General features: G+C 34.0%; 1 protein-coding gene across 2 annotated transcripts in view; it reads right to left on the bottom strand.

Annotated features, from left to right (window-relative positions):
- Positions 1 to 16040, bottom strand: part of NBEA (neurobeachin) — a 752078-nt gene that overhangs the window by 460280 nt on the left and 275758 nt on the right. For both annotated transcript variants that reach the window (XM_025364271.1, XM_025364273.1), the window contains one exon: positions 3664 to 3791. In XM_025364271.1, coding sequence (XP_025220056.1) covers positions 3664 to 3791 — 128 coding nt within the window. The remainder of the gene's footprint in view (positions 1 to 3663; positions 3792 to 16040) is intronic.

The following is a 16040-nucleotide window of genomic DNA, read 5'->3' as shown; positions in this document are numbered from 1 at the left end:
GGGGAGGGATTGCATTGGGAGTTATACCTGATGTAAATGACGAGTTGATGGGTGCAGTAGACCAACATGGCACAAGTATACATATGTAACAAACCTGCACGTTATGCACATGTACCCTACAACTTAAAGTATAATAATAATAAATAAATTTAAAAATAAATAAATAAATAAATAAATAAAAAACAAAACTCAAAACCTAAAAATCGATCATTTGCTGTCATCATTTTATAAAGAAAAGTCATTTTAACATCAGCAAAGAAAGACATAAATATTACATCCATATAGATTAAAAAGTAGGATGTATTAAAATTCTTTGAACGTAGAAAGTTACAAGATATAATTGTATTCTGCCAAGGGAACACAAAATGAACTTTTAAATATCTAACCTGTTCCAATATTTCATTTCTAGCATAGTTACATTAAAAAGGAAAATCCAAGTTCACCTGGATGCACTGATAACAATGAAGGCATATTCTTAATGGTCTTTCCACTCAATTCAGAATATCTGAGGTAAACAGAGAAGCTAAAAAAAAAATAGCTCTGAATTACTCTGTCATTTTTCTCTGTGCATTGATGAGAAGAAATAAATATGAAACAATTTGAATGTGTGGCCATGGAAGATTCTGGAAAGTAGCTATACACAGGGGTTCCTGATTTTCCAATACAGAGCAGTTAACGTAAAATTGCCACAAACTGTCACTTAAGAACCAGTAACATGAGTCTTATAACTTAATTGTGCCTTTGCTCTGGCGGCTAGAAAACTTGTACAGAATTTGTCTTAGTTTTAGTAACGGTGCAGGACTCACTACTAACATTATTACATGACTAACTTTATTCCTTGTTTTATTTCATTATGTCTTTGGTCAGTATTTATACATTTCTGTAAAACCTATCAAATCGTTTTAGGAAAAGATAGATAGCAACAGAAAAAATAAAAGGCTTTTATCTTGTAGGGAATGAGGAAACATTTAAGATTTGTTTTTTTCAATGATGTTTATTGAACTTCTTTATTTTAATAAAGTAACACATGTTACAGAAAAGCATGAAAATAAAAATATCAATAACCAGCATTCTTGCTCCTCAACAGCATCTAACTACAGGAAATCAAAAGAATTAAAAGCAAAAAAAGGAACTCAAGAAGGACCAACTGATAACCTGGTACCTTTCAGACTCCGTAACTATGATGCCACCACTTTCAGCTAACATAATATTTTGGCTACTGTGGAAGGTTTTTATACATGGCTTGATATAAAATTTGTAATGTTAATAATATTTGAAAAACTAGCCTCTAAATATTGTTTTCGGAAATTATTCATTCTCATGAAGTAATTGTAAATATTAAAGTTGAAGGAGAAAAGAGCTAAAGAAAAACCAAATTTTCACCTCAAATGTTTGCATTAATAGTAATGCTAATGACAAAACAAATAAATTTAGAAGGAAAAGTAAATGGAGGGAAAACAAACTTTGGATAAACAGAGTTTGAGGTATCCCTGGAGTATAAGGGTTTAGATGTCTATGCTAGGTAACTTCAACTATGTCTGGAATTCAGAAGTCTGGGTTGAGCTGTTACAGGAGTTAGGTAGAAGCAGGGAGCATAACGCTTCCAAACATGTGTGTCCTCATAAATATGAGGAAGTGGCTTTATAGCAGCAGGAGTAAGACCAGGTATACACAACTACCTCACTGACCCCGTTAGAAGAATATGTGCCCTGCAAGTGGTCAGTAGGCCATCTAGTCTCATTTCCCACTGTACCTTTTATAGCACATATCCTATTTAATTTTAATTATTTGTTTTTATGTCTTTTTGCTCATTCAACTGTAAGCTCCATAAGGAATATTTCTCCTGTTTTGAATGAATCAATGAATATATGATTTTGTGTAACCAATCATACACATCTAGAACAAAGCTATATAAATTATACACACAATCTGTGGCCAAGCAATAGTTTTTAAGCTTCCAAGAACTTGTAAATTTCATTTTGGGGCTGCTTTAAATTAGCACGGTTCTTCTCAGAATCCCATTCTTCAGAGCATTTAATACTTCGCTTTCTAGCTGCGAGTATCATAATGACAATAGTAGCATCCAGGGTGACATTCCTACTTAACACATCAGCAGCCTCCCTACAACACACTAGTTAAAGCCAAAGAACCCACTACTTCTCTGGCCCTAATATTCGACTACTGTCTTTCTGGTTCACATGAGACTGGCATTTTTCCTGTTGGTAGATCATACCAAGAACATCTTTCTATCCTCATTTTAGGGTCAATGTACTGACTGTGCTCTCTGCACAGAACACTCCTCTTCCAATAAGCTATAAGGCACTTATTAAGGAAGTTTTATTACTTACTATGTAAGTTTTTGCTCAAATGTAACTTTTACCACGAGGTCTATTTAAAATTGACCACTCTCTTTAAACTTCAACCTAACCTTGCCATTCTGTAATCCCAATTCTCTGTGTGTTGTATTTATCCTTTTACATAACATTTGCTATATTCTAACACCCTATATAATTTAATTATTTTGTTTAATGCTTATTGATTTTGTGTCCTCGTAAGAATATATGCTCCATCTGAAGAAAAGGATCTTTGTCTGTTTACTTATATATCAAAAGTATGTAACATAGTACTTAGCCCAGAAGGTACTCAGTACTTTTGGAAACCTGAGAAGCTCATTATGTGACAATATTCTAAGAGCTTCAAATGCACTGCATAATTTAATCTTCACAAGAACCCTAAAGTGCTATCATTAACTCCAATTTATAGAAAGGAAACTAAGATACAAAGTGGCTAAGTAATTCACAAAGGCCACAAAGTTAAGAAAGTAGTTGAACTAGGATTCAAGGTCTGCTCCAAGATGCCGAGTCTTCCTAATAGTAACACTAAGTAGAAGCAGTTGTGACGATAACAGAACAGGCACAGGAAAACTCTCTTTCTTCTGCAGTAAACAGGAAGTGAAAAGCAAAAAAGATGTACAAGGATGCTAAATCCCAGGACTACTTGAAATGGCATCTAAAGCCGTTATTCACCTACAGATCATCTTGATATTGTCTAATTCTTTCTGAAGCTCAGAAATATTTGTAAAACAACATTTTTTAAAAAGAAATAAGCTTTTGATTAACCATATTTTTCAAAGCCACTCACCTAGTAAATTTATCTCATTTGGCTCCTTACTCTATTTAAGCTGCTGTTGAGGAGACAACGGCTTCATCAATTCTTTAAGTATTTCTCTAGATTTTTAATGTCTTCTTAGTTAAGGATTCTCACACTACAAATGTTATGTGAATAAGAAAAATCACTTAAAGATGCATGGCCCTCAGAGTCACAAGGAAATGTCAGAGATCACTGCTTAATAAACAGGTTATCTTAATGACAGGATATACGTCAGCCCTGATAAATGGATTAAAGAGCCAAAGCCTCCCATTCTGACACCTTTTCAATGTTCTTCATCTTCAAAGTTCTCTTATTGGTATTGACCATGCAAACATGTTACTTAAAAAAAAAAGGAGTGAAGAGAAAACATATTGAATATCTTATTAAAATTTGTGAAGTAATGCCTTTACATTCTTTTGGAAATATATATTCCTCTAGAAGCACAAATTATGCCATGATTAATACATACATTATAGGAAACTAAAATAATTAGAATAGAGAGAGAAATCATACCTTCTATCAATAGCTCTTGTCCATGACTGCCAAGAAGTGTACGAGATAGGAATGGGGCAAAGTCTACAAAAATTTCACGAAGAAGAGGAGCAACTTTTTCTAAAGCTCTTTCAAGTTTTGCAGTGATGCTGTTGAAATTGAGACATAAAAACTAATAAATATAATTCAATATAAAATGTCAAATAAACTTTACTTCTAAATTAAAATCTTATAAATCATAAATGTCCTTTCTAGCCCATGGAATAATAGCAAGCTTCATGTATAAGGGACACCCCGTACAGTTTCACATATAGTCATAAGGCTACTGAAAGTTTTCAGCTAAATTGGAATGACTATACTATGAAAAAGATTGGGGTTATGCCACCCAAAAGGGCCAAAGACTGTTCATAGCTCTATGAGTTTCATGTAAACGAGTTCTTGTATGCCTTCTCTATGTATCTATCCATCAAAGAAGATGATTTTGAACACTGACAATGTGGGTCACCGTGCCAGTTACAAATAATTTAACTCTTGTTCTCAAGGAGGTATTACCTGAAATCTGGACAAATAAGGGAATAACTGAAATTCATTGTAATACAGTTGAATGCTGTGCCAAACTAGGCATTTTCCATTTCATAAGCCCATTTACTTTTCTTTACAAGCTGCTGTATTACTATATAGTTCACTGTTGAATGTTAAGTTAATAGTCATACATAAGCACTATTTGACATTCTTAAAAATACTTTGGTACATGTAAAAGTAAAAAATGGGGATGAAGAAAATATTTCTGCTTAGACAAATGAATAACACAGTAACAGATTTATCTGTCTTAGATAAAAAAAAGTGCTTTGGCGTAAGACTGCTTAGACTAGAATCCTGGCTCTATCATACACTAGCTAGGTCACCGTAGGCACATTAGGCTTTCTATGTCTGCAAAATGAAGATGATTGCAGTACCTACCCAGTGAGGATTAAATAAGCTAAGGAATGTAAAGTACACAGAAAAGCACCCAGCACACAGTGAGAGGTCAATAATGTTCACTTTTTTCAATCTACTTTGAACACACCCATATTTACACTCACAAAATGTGATTCTGATACATTAAACAAATCAAAATCAATATATTAGATGAGCACACATTCTTCTACACAGAAGATATGTACAGTTAGCAATTAAACAATGTTACAAAATAATACAAGTTCTGCCACAATGCCAGGTAACATTGTGTTACACATGAGGCAAATATTTATAAATGAAAAAAAGGTAATTAACCATAAAATAATTTGTAATATATTACTAAGGTTTAAAACTAAACTATGGCATCTTTTTAATTTTTTAAGCAATTAAACAGTTATTAGAGAATAATATTGGATGACTTCTTTCCTAAATTGGAAACAGCCAAGTTTCAAATCTTTGAGCACTCTAAGTCTCACCATCAGCACTTCTGTTTAACTCTGTCTCCTCTTACCTGTGTCAACAGCTCTAGAGAAAGGAGAAAGCATGGAGAAAACTCAAGTTTGGTCACTGCCACATATATTTAGAAAATTCTGGAGGAACAATTTTCCATAAGAAAAAGGGATTTGAAGGGGATTTGGCAGACTTACTGAAATTAAGAGATTTCAATAGTCTTCCCTACTCTGTAATTCCTAAAGCAAGGACCTCCTGAAGACACTGGTTCTCAAGCTTTGGTGTGGATCAGAATCACCTGGAGAGTCCATTTAACCAGACTGCTGAGTCCCACCCTAGTTTCTGATTCAGCAAGACTGTGTGTACAGCGAGCATTTGTTACAAGTACAAATTCTCGGTGGTGTTGATGCTACTGATCCAGGAAACACACTTTTAGAATGACTGTTTTAATGAGAGTATTTACTATTAGAAAGAATTAACAAAGAAGCCAGCAAAAGAAAGGCCACCTGAAGTCACTGAATAAGCATAATCACAGGAAGTTATCTGTTAGTGAATACAAAGAGATTCTTTTTTGAATCTACAATTTCATTAATTCCTTCAAATCTCTAAACTTACGTCCTACAGCTCTTCCTAGCTAAACTAATTCCCTCTACTAAGAAATGGTGAAAATGGTAAGAGTGAGTTTATTAAAAGGAGAAAAATCTAGATATAATAGTTTCTGATGCTCAATTCTAAATGAAGTATGATTATTTATTTTTCTTAAGATTAATGAGAGTAAAATTATTTTAGAAAAATTATTGATTCATGGAGGTTTGCATCATAGCTATTGGATTTAATGGACTATTATTGAGTTAAAGCCAGGAACATTTTTTATCCCAGTTTGAGAACTTTCTCCCCTATTTTACAGATTTCTGCGTGATTTTAGAGGCTTCAGAATTACAAAAATACTGTTACTGGTGATTAAGTTAAATATGAAATAGAAACTTCAATTAATCCGAGCAACTGATCACTTCTGTCTGTAAGTATGTATAAATAGACATTATTTCCAATTATCTTGACTTAAGGGTAATAGTTATTTCTCATGAAGTGAATCCCTATTAAGATTTTTTACAAATATTTTCTTATAAAATTTATTAGAATATTAAATGTTGCTCTTACATATCATCCTGCAATGAGAATTTTAATTTTCTAATGGCGGCAAAAAATATAATATTTTACTCAGCAAGAGATTAGAAGTTTTATGTATATAAACCATTATCAAATAATTCTGCTGGAATTACAACAGCAAAATATTCTAAATGGAAAAACTTCATCCTCGTTTTTCACAGTGAAGAAAACAGTTTTTTTTGTTGTTGCTATTTAGAGTCCCCACAATGTATTTCAAAGAAGGTTATAAATGCTGTATAAATTTGCTTCATTGTTACACAATTTAAATTCTGAAAGAAAATGGTACGAACACAAACTTCATCCTAAGACCCTCCTTTAACACCTGAAAATAAGGATTAATTACAAAAAATACCCAAAAAAAGACATATTGTGGCTATATTGTCATTTTGTTATTTCTGTTCTCATCTCAAAGAAACACACAATGTAAAACTCCTTTTCCCCAATTCCAAGACACATATGAGACAGCTACCTGTTAATATGTTAAAAAAATTAAAAGCTATGTTAATGTGAGAAAAGCCCATGCCCTTAAGTCCTATAAAAATAAATACAATTTTCTCCTTAAAATGAAAATACAAAGAACATATAGCCACCAGAATAAAACCAGGTATTCTTCAGCAAATAATTTTGTAAGAAAACTGGCATAATGTACTGACTTTAGAGGAAAATTCTAAAGAGTAATTTTTCAATTTTCTCTAAAAGTTTATTTTCATTTATTCAAAAACATTCATTTAGGCTGGGCACGGTGGCTCACACCTATAATCACAGCGCTTTGGAAGACTGAAGGAGAATGGCTTGAGCGCAGGAGCTCAAGACCAGCCTGGGCAACATGGTGAGACCCTGTCTCTACCAAAAAATTAAAAAATTAGCCAGGTGTGGTGGTGGGCACCTGTGATCCTAGCTACTCAAGAGGTTGAGGCAAGAGGATCGCTTGAGCCCAGGAGGTCAATGTTGCAGTGAGCTATGATCATGCCACTACACTCCAGCCTGGATAACAGAGCAAGGCCCCTATTTTGCAACAAAAAACAAAAACAAAAAAACTGTTTATTTAGTCTAAGACATTTTATGCACAGAAGTAATACAAAGGTGTATTTCCCTATGTAGGGAAATCTGCCCTGCACAGTCTGAGTGAGTTTATAATCTTATACTCTAATAACTTAATATTTGGTTAAGTTCTTGGGCTCTAACCACAGACTTTATCAAGTGTGGGTTGAAAAGCATACAATTTCAAGCCACTCATTCTATTCTCCCCAGTCTATTTTTTCCCCTTAAGTCACACTAATGAAGTGTTTAAGATGCTTGATTGGTAACTATTTTGAATTTGGCTAGTTTTCTTAATAGTAAGTATAAACTCTTAAGAAAAAGAATTAAATTACTGGAACTGGAGGCCATTATCTTAAGTGAAGTAACTCAAACAGAAAGGCGAATAGCACATGTTCTCACTTATAAGTGGGTGCTAAATAATATGTACACATGGACAGAATATGGAATGACAGACACTGGAGGTTGATGACTGGGAAGGTTGAAGGGTGGAAGGCGGGAGCAAGAGGTAAGAAATTACTTAATGGGTACCATGTACATAATTCAGGTGATGAATACACTAAAAGCCCAGACTTCACCACTATGCAATATATCCAGAAAACAAAATTGCACTTATATCCCTTAAATTTACACAAATCAAAAATAAATAAATAAATAAAAAGAAAGAGAATTACTTATTTCCATGAAGAAAAGTCCTGTTGCAACTTGAGAAATTATAAACCACTCCTGCAAAATTACCAACTCAAAACAAAATATTCAAAGGAAGTAATAAGGCTTTAGATGAAATTCTATAGCTCCAATGATTAGATTAAAACAATATGACTTAAAACACAAAAGTTTACAATTATGGTTTTTAAAAACTGCCATCATGTTTGGCTTTTACCTGTATTGAGGAAGTCTCATTCACAGTTATTTCTAAGAAATTCATATGAATAAAAATATAATTAATCCATGGAAAAAATAATTTATGAAAACCCATGGCTTAATTATTATTAAATCTTGCCAAATGTAACTGGCCTCAAGAAATATCCAAGGCCATGGTAATTGTAAGTACACAGATTACTTTAAAAAAATGAAAATTTTTCTCTCTTGTCATCTAAATGAATCCCCTGATAAACATAGTTCATAACAAAGTGATCTTTTCTTAATGGTATATGTTTTAGAATTCTAGAAAAATATAATAGTTCTACTCTTATTTAGGGCCCTACATACATTGTGTATTCTATTTTAACAAACTCCCTTATGTTTGTGCTACTTCATAAAGTCATTTTTACTTACTTTTGATTTTATTTACTTTTTGTCTTCTCCTAGGTCTTTAGCACAATGTCATAAATATAACAAACAATAATTTGATTTGAAAGATTAGAGTGCTTAAATTTCCTATTTCTTAAATCATATAAAATAGGTAGTTATAATAAGAAAACATAGAATAAAAAGAAATAATCACATACCCTTAAGTATTGTACCTAAAAGATTTACTCAGACATAAAAGAAATTATTACATTAGTGAATTCTATAGATTTTTATTAATTGAATGCTCCTATGTAAATGAGGAAACGTAGGCATCGGTAAGTGAACTGATTGGGTTTAGGTAAACACAGATGAAAAGACAAGATTAAGAGAGTATTAATGATAGAACCACCATACATTGTAATGTTAAATTCTTATCAGCTATATATTATGACTAGGAATTGACACGGAATTCAAATACTTTATCTGTTGTCACTAAATTTCTAATATTAAATATAATTTAACATACTAAAATAGCTGATGAGTAAATGTATCCTAAATCTGCAAAACTGTGACATAATTACCTACTGACAATTTTATTAAGTTATAGCTTTCTAAGGTTGTGGCCACTATGGAAAACATGATATTGAAAAAAAAATGTTAACTTATTTTATTTCCCTATGATCTTATAAATTTAAAACTGGCATTTTCTCTTTATTACTCCTAAACAGAATTATTTTCAAATGCATGATGAAAAGGTTAAAAAAGCAGATAAAGTTATAGAAGACTAAGAAATTGAAGCTAAATAGAATATTTTTATAAGTAAGAAGTTTACTGCTTTATATCGTAAACTAAATTCCAAGTAAACACTTTTCAAGTTTTAAGATGTGTAATGCCTACGTGAGCATGATGATGCACACCTCTAGTCCCAATAACTTGGGAAGCTGAGGCAGGAAAATCACTTGAGCCCAGGAATTCAGAGCTATTGTGTGGCATGATCACATCTGTGAATAGCCATTATGTAATGCTTTTCGGGGATGCCCTTAGACAATTAGAAAAGTTGTTTGGAGTGCACTAATTACAAAAGTAAAAAAAAAAAAATTGATGTAGAACAATTCCTTCTTTCCAATCAACCACTTAAATGACACAAAAGTTAACTATAGTGAAATAAAAATACAAACTCAAGAATGTAAGTCTAACTAAAACCAAACAACAAATCTAGTGATAAAAAAGGTAAGGCTAATTGTGTCTTAAATACTTGACATGAAAATTGTAACAACATTTATCCTCTTAAATAAAATATTTAGCATATTAAAAAAAATTTTAATGTAGTGGGAGCTGTGGTGTCTCACCAAGATCCTCTTTTAGGATAGAGACATTCTTTCCCTGGAGAGTTCTGAGAACTGTGGGGTGATGGCTCACAGTTGAAACCCTCCCTATAGAAGGGAGCTGCTTCACCCAAGGTTAAGCCCCCTCATTAGGAGCAGTGTGAATTCAAACAATGGTCAATTAGAAGGACAAAAAAAAAAAAAAACAAAAAAAAACAAAAACCCCAGCTCCTTTGACCCAATTGAGGACACCTCTGAAGCCATTCCAATTTCAGAGCTTTCCCATGGAGTGGGCTGGAATATCTCTTACAATTGCACCACTTTTCCTTCAGACCAGTCTTCCACTGCCACTTAGTTATAGGTGGTGTTATCAAGAATATTCCCCAGTAAAGCATCTACAGAATTTGTTTTCTGGAATAGCAGTTAATGAGTGTTTTGTAGTATAGTATTTAGTTAAATATAATATTTTTGAATATATAAATTGAAAAATCAATTAAGAATTTGAACTTTTAAAATGAAATGGACTTCTATTTCAGATGCAGAAAACTGGAGTCATTCCCACAAAAATCACAAGAAAAAGCCAGACAATCTAAAGAATTATAACTTTTTTAGGCCTCAGAGAGAGCTGAGGTTGCCAAGCAATCAAACAGCTTGAAATCTGAGGACAGGAACCTCCAAGAAGAGTCAGGATGCACGAACTTTCTAACCTGAGGCAGAGAACAGGAAGAAGCAGCACTGGGCACCACATTAAGTTGGCAAGAAAAAATCAGCTAAATTTTTTTTATAAATTTCTGAAGTCCATGTGTGGACTATAAGAGAATAAAACCCCCAGAGCTATAGACACAAGGGGAGTTTGCAAGAATACCCAGGCTCTTGCATTCAAACCTAAACAGTACTCAGGAGAAAAACTGGAGGCAGCATGGAAGACTGCAGAAAACTTACTTCATTGCTCCAGGTTAAAGGAGGGAGAATTAATTGCTGCAGAAAAGACACAAAGTTCTGCCCACATCCGTCTTCCTATCTCCTCTACAGAATGGAAGCCTTATGCATCTGAGAGAAAGATAACAACTCCTGTCACTTCTGGGGCACAGTAGGAGGCCTGTTGCAGCTGGAGGAAAGGAACATAGAAAACCTTCTACTCTGAGGGAGGGGAAGGGAAATGTTCTGAGTCCTGAAATTTACAGATCCCCAATCATGTAGAAATGCACAAAATCACTGAAAAAGCCCTACCTTCAAGATCCAGGACAGCACTTGACTAAAACGGAGTCTAGACCAGGACAAAAGAGAACCCCATGCCTTTGAACACCAGGCTTGCAAGCACCCAGTAACAGATAATGGTAGTCTATTGCGGAAGGGACTGCACAGTGTAGAGAACCTCTCTGAATCAGAACAGGGTAGAACAGAAATAGCAAGACACCCTGAAAAACTAGCACCTAACTAAACACAAAGTAAAGATAGAGAAATTTAAAGTCCATGGTACGCAGGGAGTAACAAACACAACCAGAAAACATAAACCCTGTTCAACAAAAGACTAAAATGACTCAATCCCTCTCACAAAAGGCTTAGCATAAGGAGAGGCAGGCCCATTTAGAACACAAATACGACTGTCAGGAGCTACTATCCCATACATGATGTCCAGTTTTCAACTAAAAATTACCTTACACATGAAGAAACAAGAAAAAAAAAAGTCAGAGAAAAATCAATAGAATCAAAATCACAGATGAACCCTATGTTGGAACTATTAAAGAATTTAAAGTAACTATGATTAACATGTTAAGAGTTAATAGCTGAAAAGGCAGATAACATACATAAACAGATGTAAATTTTCAGCAAAAGAAAGAAACTGTAAAGAAGAAACAATGGTAGAAATAAAAAATACAGTAAAAGAAATGATGTGCCTTCAATGGACCTATCAAAAGACTCAGTGAAGCCAAGGAAAACTCAGTGAATTTGAAGACAGGCCAGTAAAATACACACATATTAAAACAAAAAGAAAAAAGAATATACACACACTCCGATGGAGAGAGTGTGCACATTGGTGTGTTCAAAAGCTATTAAATATTATCAAATAATTCTACATAAATGTGATTGGAATCACAGAAAGCGAAGTGCCATATGCCAAATAATGGCTCCACAAAGATATCTAAACCATAATCTCTGGAACCTTTGAATAAACTATATTACATGGTAAAAAGGATTTTGCAAGTGAAATTAAGGTTATGGGCATTAAAATAGAGAGATTATCCTAGATTATGTAGGTAGGTTCAGTCTAACCACATGAGCTCTAAAAAGCAGAAAGCTCTCCGGCTAGAGAAGTGCGGCAAAAGAGGAAGGCAGAAAAGATACATATAAGGGGAAAACAGACAGATCCCAAGTCTGAGAAAAACTGGATGCATTATTACTAATTCTGAATGTAGGAGGCCACATGCAAGGTGAGTTCTAGGAGATAAGGGAAGGCTGTGACAGCAGGCAAATAAACAGGCCCATGAGGCTGGGCGCGGTGGCTCAAGCCTGTAATCCCAGCACTTTGGGAGGCCGAGACGGGCGGATCACGAGGTCAGGAGATCGAGACCATCCTGGCTAACATGGTGAAACCCCGTCTCTACTAAAAATACAAAAAACTAGCCGGGCGAGGTGGCGGGCGCCTGTAGTCCCAGCTACTCCGGAGGCTGAGCCAGGAGAATGGCGTAAACCCGGGAGGTGGAGCTTGCAGTGAGCTGAGATCCGGCCACTGCACTCCAGCCCGGGGCTACAGAGCAAGACTCCGTCTCAAAAAAAAAAAAAAAATTAAAAAAATAAAAATAAAAAAATAAACAGGCCCATGTGTTCTATAGCCATATAGAACTGAATTATGCTGGTAACCTGAGTGAGCCTGGAAGCGCATTTTCTTCCAGAGTCTCCAGTAAGAAATGCAGCCCTGCCAACGTCCTCATTTTAGGCCAGTGTGACCTGAGTGTTGGACTCTTAACCTACAGAACTGTGAAATAATTAATAAATCAGTGCTGATTTAAGCTGCCAAATTTGTGGCAATGCATTATTCTAGCAATAGAAAACTAACACAGAGACATACTAGAGCAGAAGAAATATGTGAAGAGATATTGAGTGAGAATTTTCTGAAAACAATGAAGTCATAAAACTACAGATACAAGAAGCCCAGAAAACACCAAGTAGAATTTTAGTAAATAAGTAAAAAAAGAGTATCATAATACACTGCTGAAATTCAAATATAAAGAGAAAATCTGAAGAAGGCATTCAGAGAATAAAGACACATTCCATAAAGAGGAACAAAGATAAAAATGACATTCTCATTAGAATCCGTACAAGCCAGAAGAAATGAGATGAAATCCCTTTCAAAGCCATTTTAAAAATATATAATCCACAATTCCATGTGTAGCCAAAAAATTCTTCAGAAAAAGATGGTAAAATAAAGACCTTTTTAGACAACAAAAACGGAGGTAATTCATGTAGCTGACTTTGTACTACGAATACTTTTAAATGCAGTTCAAGTATAAGATTTATACAAACAAGAGTACTAGAAAAGATAAATAAAACTATAAAATGCATTTATTTTTAACTGTTCTAAAATAAAATTCACTGTCCAGAGCAAAATAGCAGTGTACTGTTTCTTTTTCTTTTTCTTTTTTTGAGACAGAGTCTCACTCTGTCACCCAGGCTAGAGTGCAGTGGCACAGTCTCGGCTCACTGTAAACTCTGCTTCCTGGGTTCTAAGCAATTCTCCTGCCTCAGACTCCGGAGTAGCTGGGATTACAAGTACATGCCACCATGCCCAGATAATTTTGTATTGTTAGTAGACATGGGGTTTCACCATATTGGCCAGGCTAGTAATCTCAAACTGCTGATCTCAGGTGATTCACCCGCCTCGGCCTCCCCAAGTGCTGGGATTACAGGTGTGAGCCACGGTGCCCTAACTACTGTTTCTTCATAAGATATATAAAAGTAAAATGTATGACAACATTAACACAAAGGATGTAAAAGAGGAATTAGGAGTAAACTGTTACAAGCATCACTATTACACATGAAACTGTAATAATATTAAAAACTGATTCTGATAATTTAAAGATTTATATTGTAAGCCATAGAGAAGCCCCTAAAATGTTTAAAAGGTTGTCTTTTATTTTAAACATTTTAAAAATGTTTGAAGTATTGTCTCCAATAAGACAATATTGGAGAGAAAATGAAATAATAAAAAAATACTCCATTAACCCAACAAAGGGCATAAAAGAAGAAAAACAAAATAAAGTACAAATGGAAAGTAACAATGTATTCTAAAACAATTACCAAATTGGTAGATATCAATATAATCATGTCAGTAATTACACTAAACGCAAATGATGTAGAAATACCAATTAAAATATAAAAATTGTCAGATTGGTATTTTTAAAAAAAGCAGAACTGCTTTAAATATAAAAATGTACACAAGTTTAAAGAAAGGAAAAAAATTACCATCAAAACCCTTCATTAAAATAAAGAAAGTCATGTAAGGAGTTGAAAATGTTTAATTGGGTGAGCTTTATGCAACTTAAAAATTACCAAAAAGTTACACATTTTTCTATTATATAATTAAGGATCAGAAGGAATTAATCTGACATAACCCAGCTGAAATCAGTGATTTTAAAAAAACCAAGCCATTTTAACATTTACACTCCATCAAATATATGATCATAAACACAGTAACTATATAAAAATATGTGGATTTCCACCTTTAGTAATAGGCAAATTCTCTTGCTGAGAACAACTAAAAAAGCTGGATAAAACCAGAAATACTTCTTTGAGGGAAATGGAGAGTTAAGACAGAAGTCAATTATTTGACCATGACCCTGAAGAAGAAACTCTAAGAAGATGATTTTGGTTTCTGGACTGCTCGTCTCCCATGGACATGTTTTGGTAGAAGCAACTGAATGACTGAAATTGAACAAAATGTTTGGAGCTCAGAGCCTACTGAAGAGGAAAAAAAGCTTAGAAAAACCCTTATGATTTAAGTTGAGACCCTATAGAACTATACTTTAAAGAACTGGTGAATCAGAAAAAAGACTGGCCCTCTAACCTTGACTTCATTAAGGTCATTTAGGATTGCTAATGCTTACCAGAAGAAAATGTATTTTTTTCTGGAAGAAAACACCACTTTGTACTTTCATATTATGTTTATAATCTTTCAGATACTACATAGGTTTTTCACATAATAATAACAAGAAAAGACATGTAAGTAGAGAGGAAGATATTACTGAATACCAAAAGTAACACAAGATGACAGAGGTAGCTCTGATAAATAATCAAAGACTTTAGGGTAACTACATTTACCCTAATAGTTAAACATTAACTATTAAAGTTAACTAAATTAACTTAATTAAAGAAATTAAAGACCAAGGAAATTAAGGACCAAGATAAACAATTGGATAAGATAGACAATTGGAAGATAATTTTTTTTGAGATAGAGTCTTACTCTGTCGCCTGGCTGGAGTGCAATGGCACAATCTTGGCTCACTGCAACCTCTGCCTCCTGGTTTCAAACAATTCTGCCTCAGCCTCCTGAGTACCTGGGATTACAGGCACGCAACACCATGCCCAGCTAATTTTTATATTTTTAGTAGCGACAGGGTTTCACTATGAAGGCCAGGCTGGTCTCAAACTTCTGACCTCATGATCTGCCTGCCTCGGCCTCCCAAAGTGCTGGGATTACAGTCGTGAGCCACCACGCCCAGTTGGAAGATAATAAATACTACAAAAGTCAAATGGAAATTTGAGTACTTACAAAAATTGAAATTAAGAACTGAGAAGACTTGACACAGCTAAAGAGAGAATTAATAAAGTAGACTATAGGTTAAAAGAAAATACTCAAAATCACTGAGAGAGAAATAGGAGTGGGGGAAAGGATATAGATAGATAGGTAAGAAAAGTATTTTTTAAAACTCTAATTTTTATCTAAGATAAGCTCTAACAAAAGGATAAAAAGAGTCACAAGCAATACCTGAAGAGGTAATGGCTAGGAAGTTTCAAAATTGAATGAAAGTGATAAAACTTCAGATTTGAAAATCTCTACAAGTCCTAAGCAGGGTAAATACAAAGAAAATCCACAGCACCTGAAAACATCATAGTAAAACTTATCAACTCCCAAAATACAGAACACCTTTAAAACAGACATCAGGTGGGTTGGAGTGGAGAATAGAAACAATATGACCAAGAATTAACCTATAAAATAAAGAAATAAAA

This window comes from Theropithecus gelada, chromosome 17 (genome assembly GCF_003255815.1).
Source record: "Theropithecus gelada isolate Dixy chromosome 17, Tgel_1.0, whole genome shotgun sequence".
Classification (NCBI taxonomy): domain Eukaryota; kingdom Metazoa; phylum Chordata; class Mammalia; order Primates; family Cercopithecidae; genus Theropithecus; species Theropithecus gelada.
This window is presented reverse-complemented; position numbering and strand designations above follow the sequence as displayed.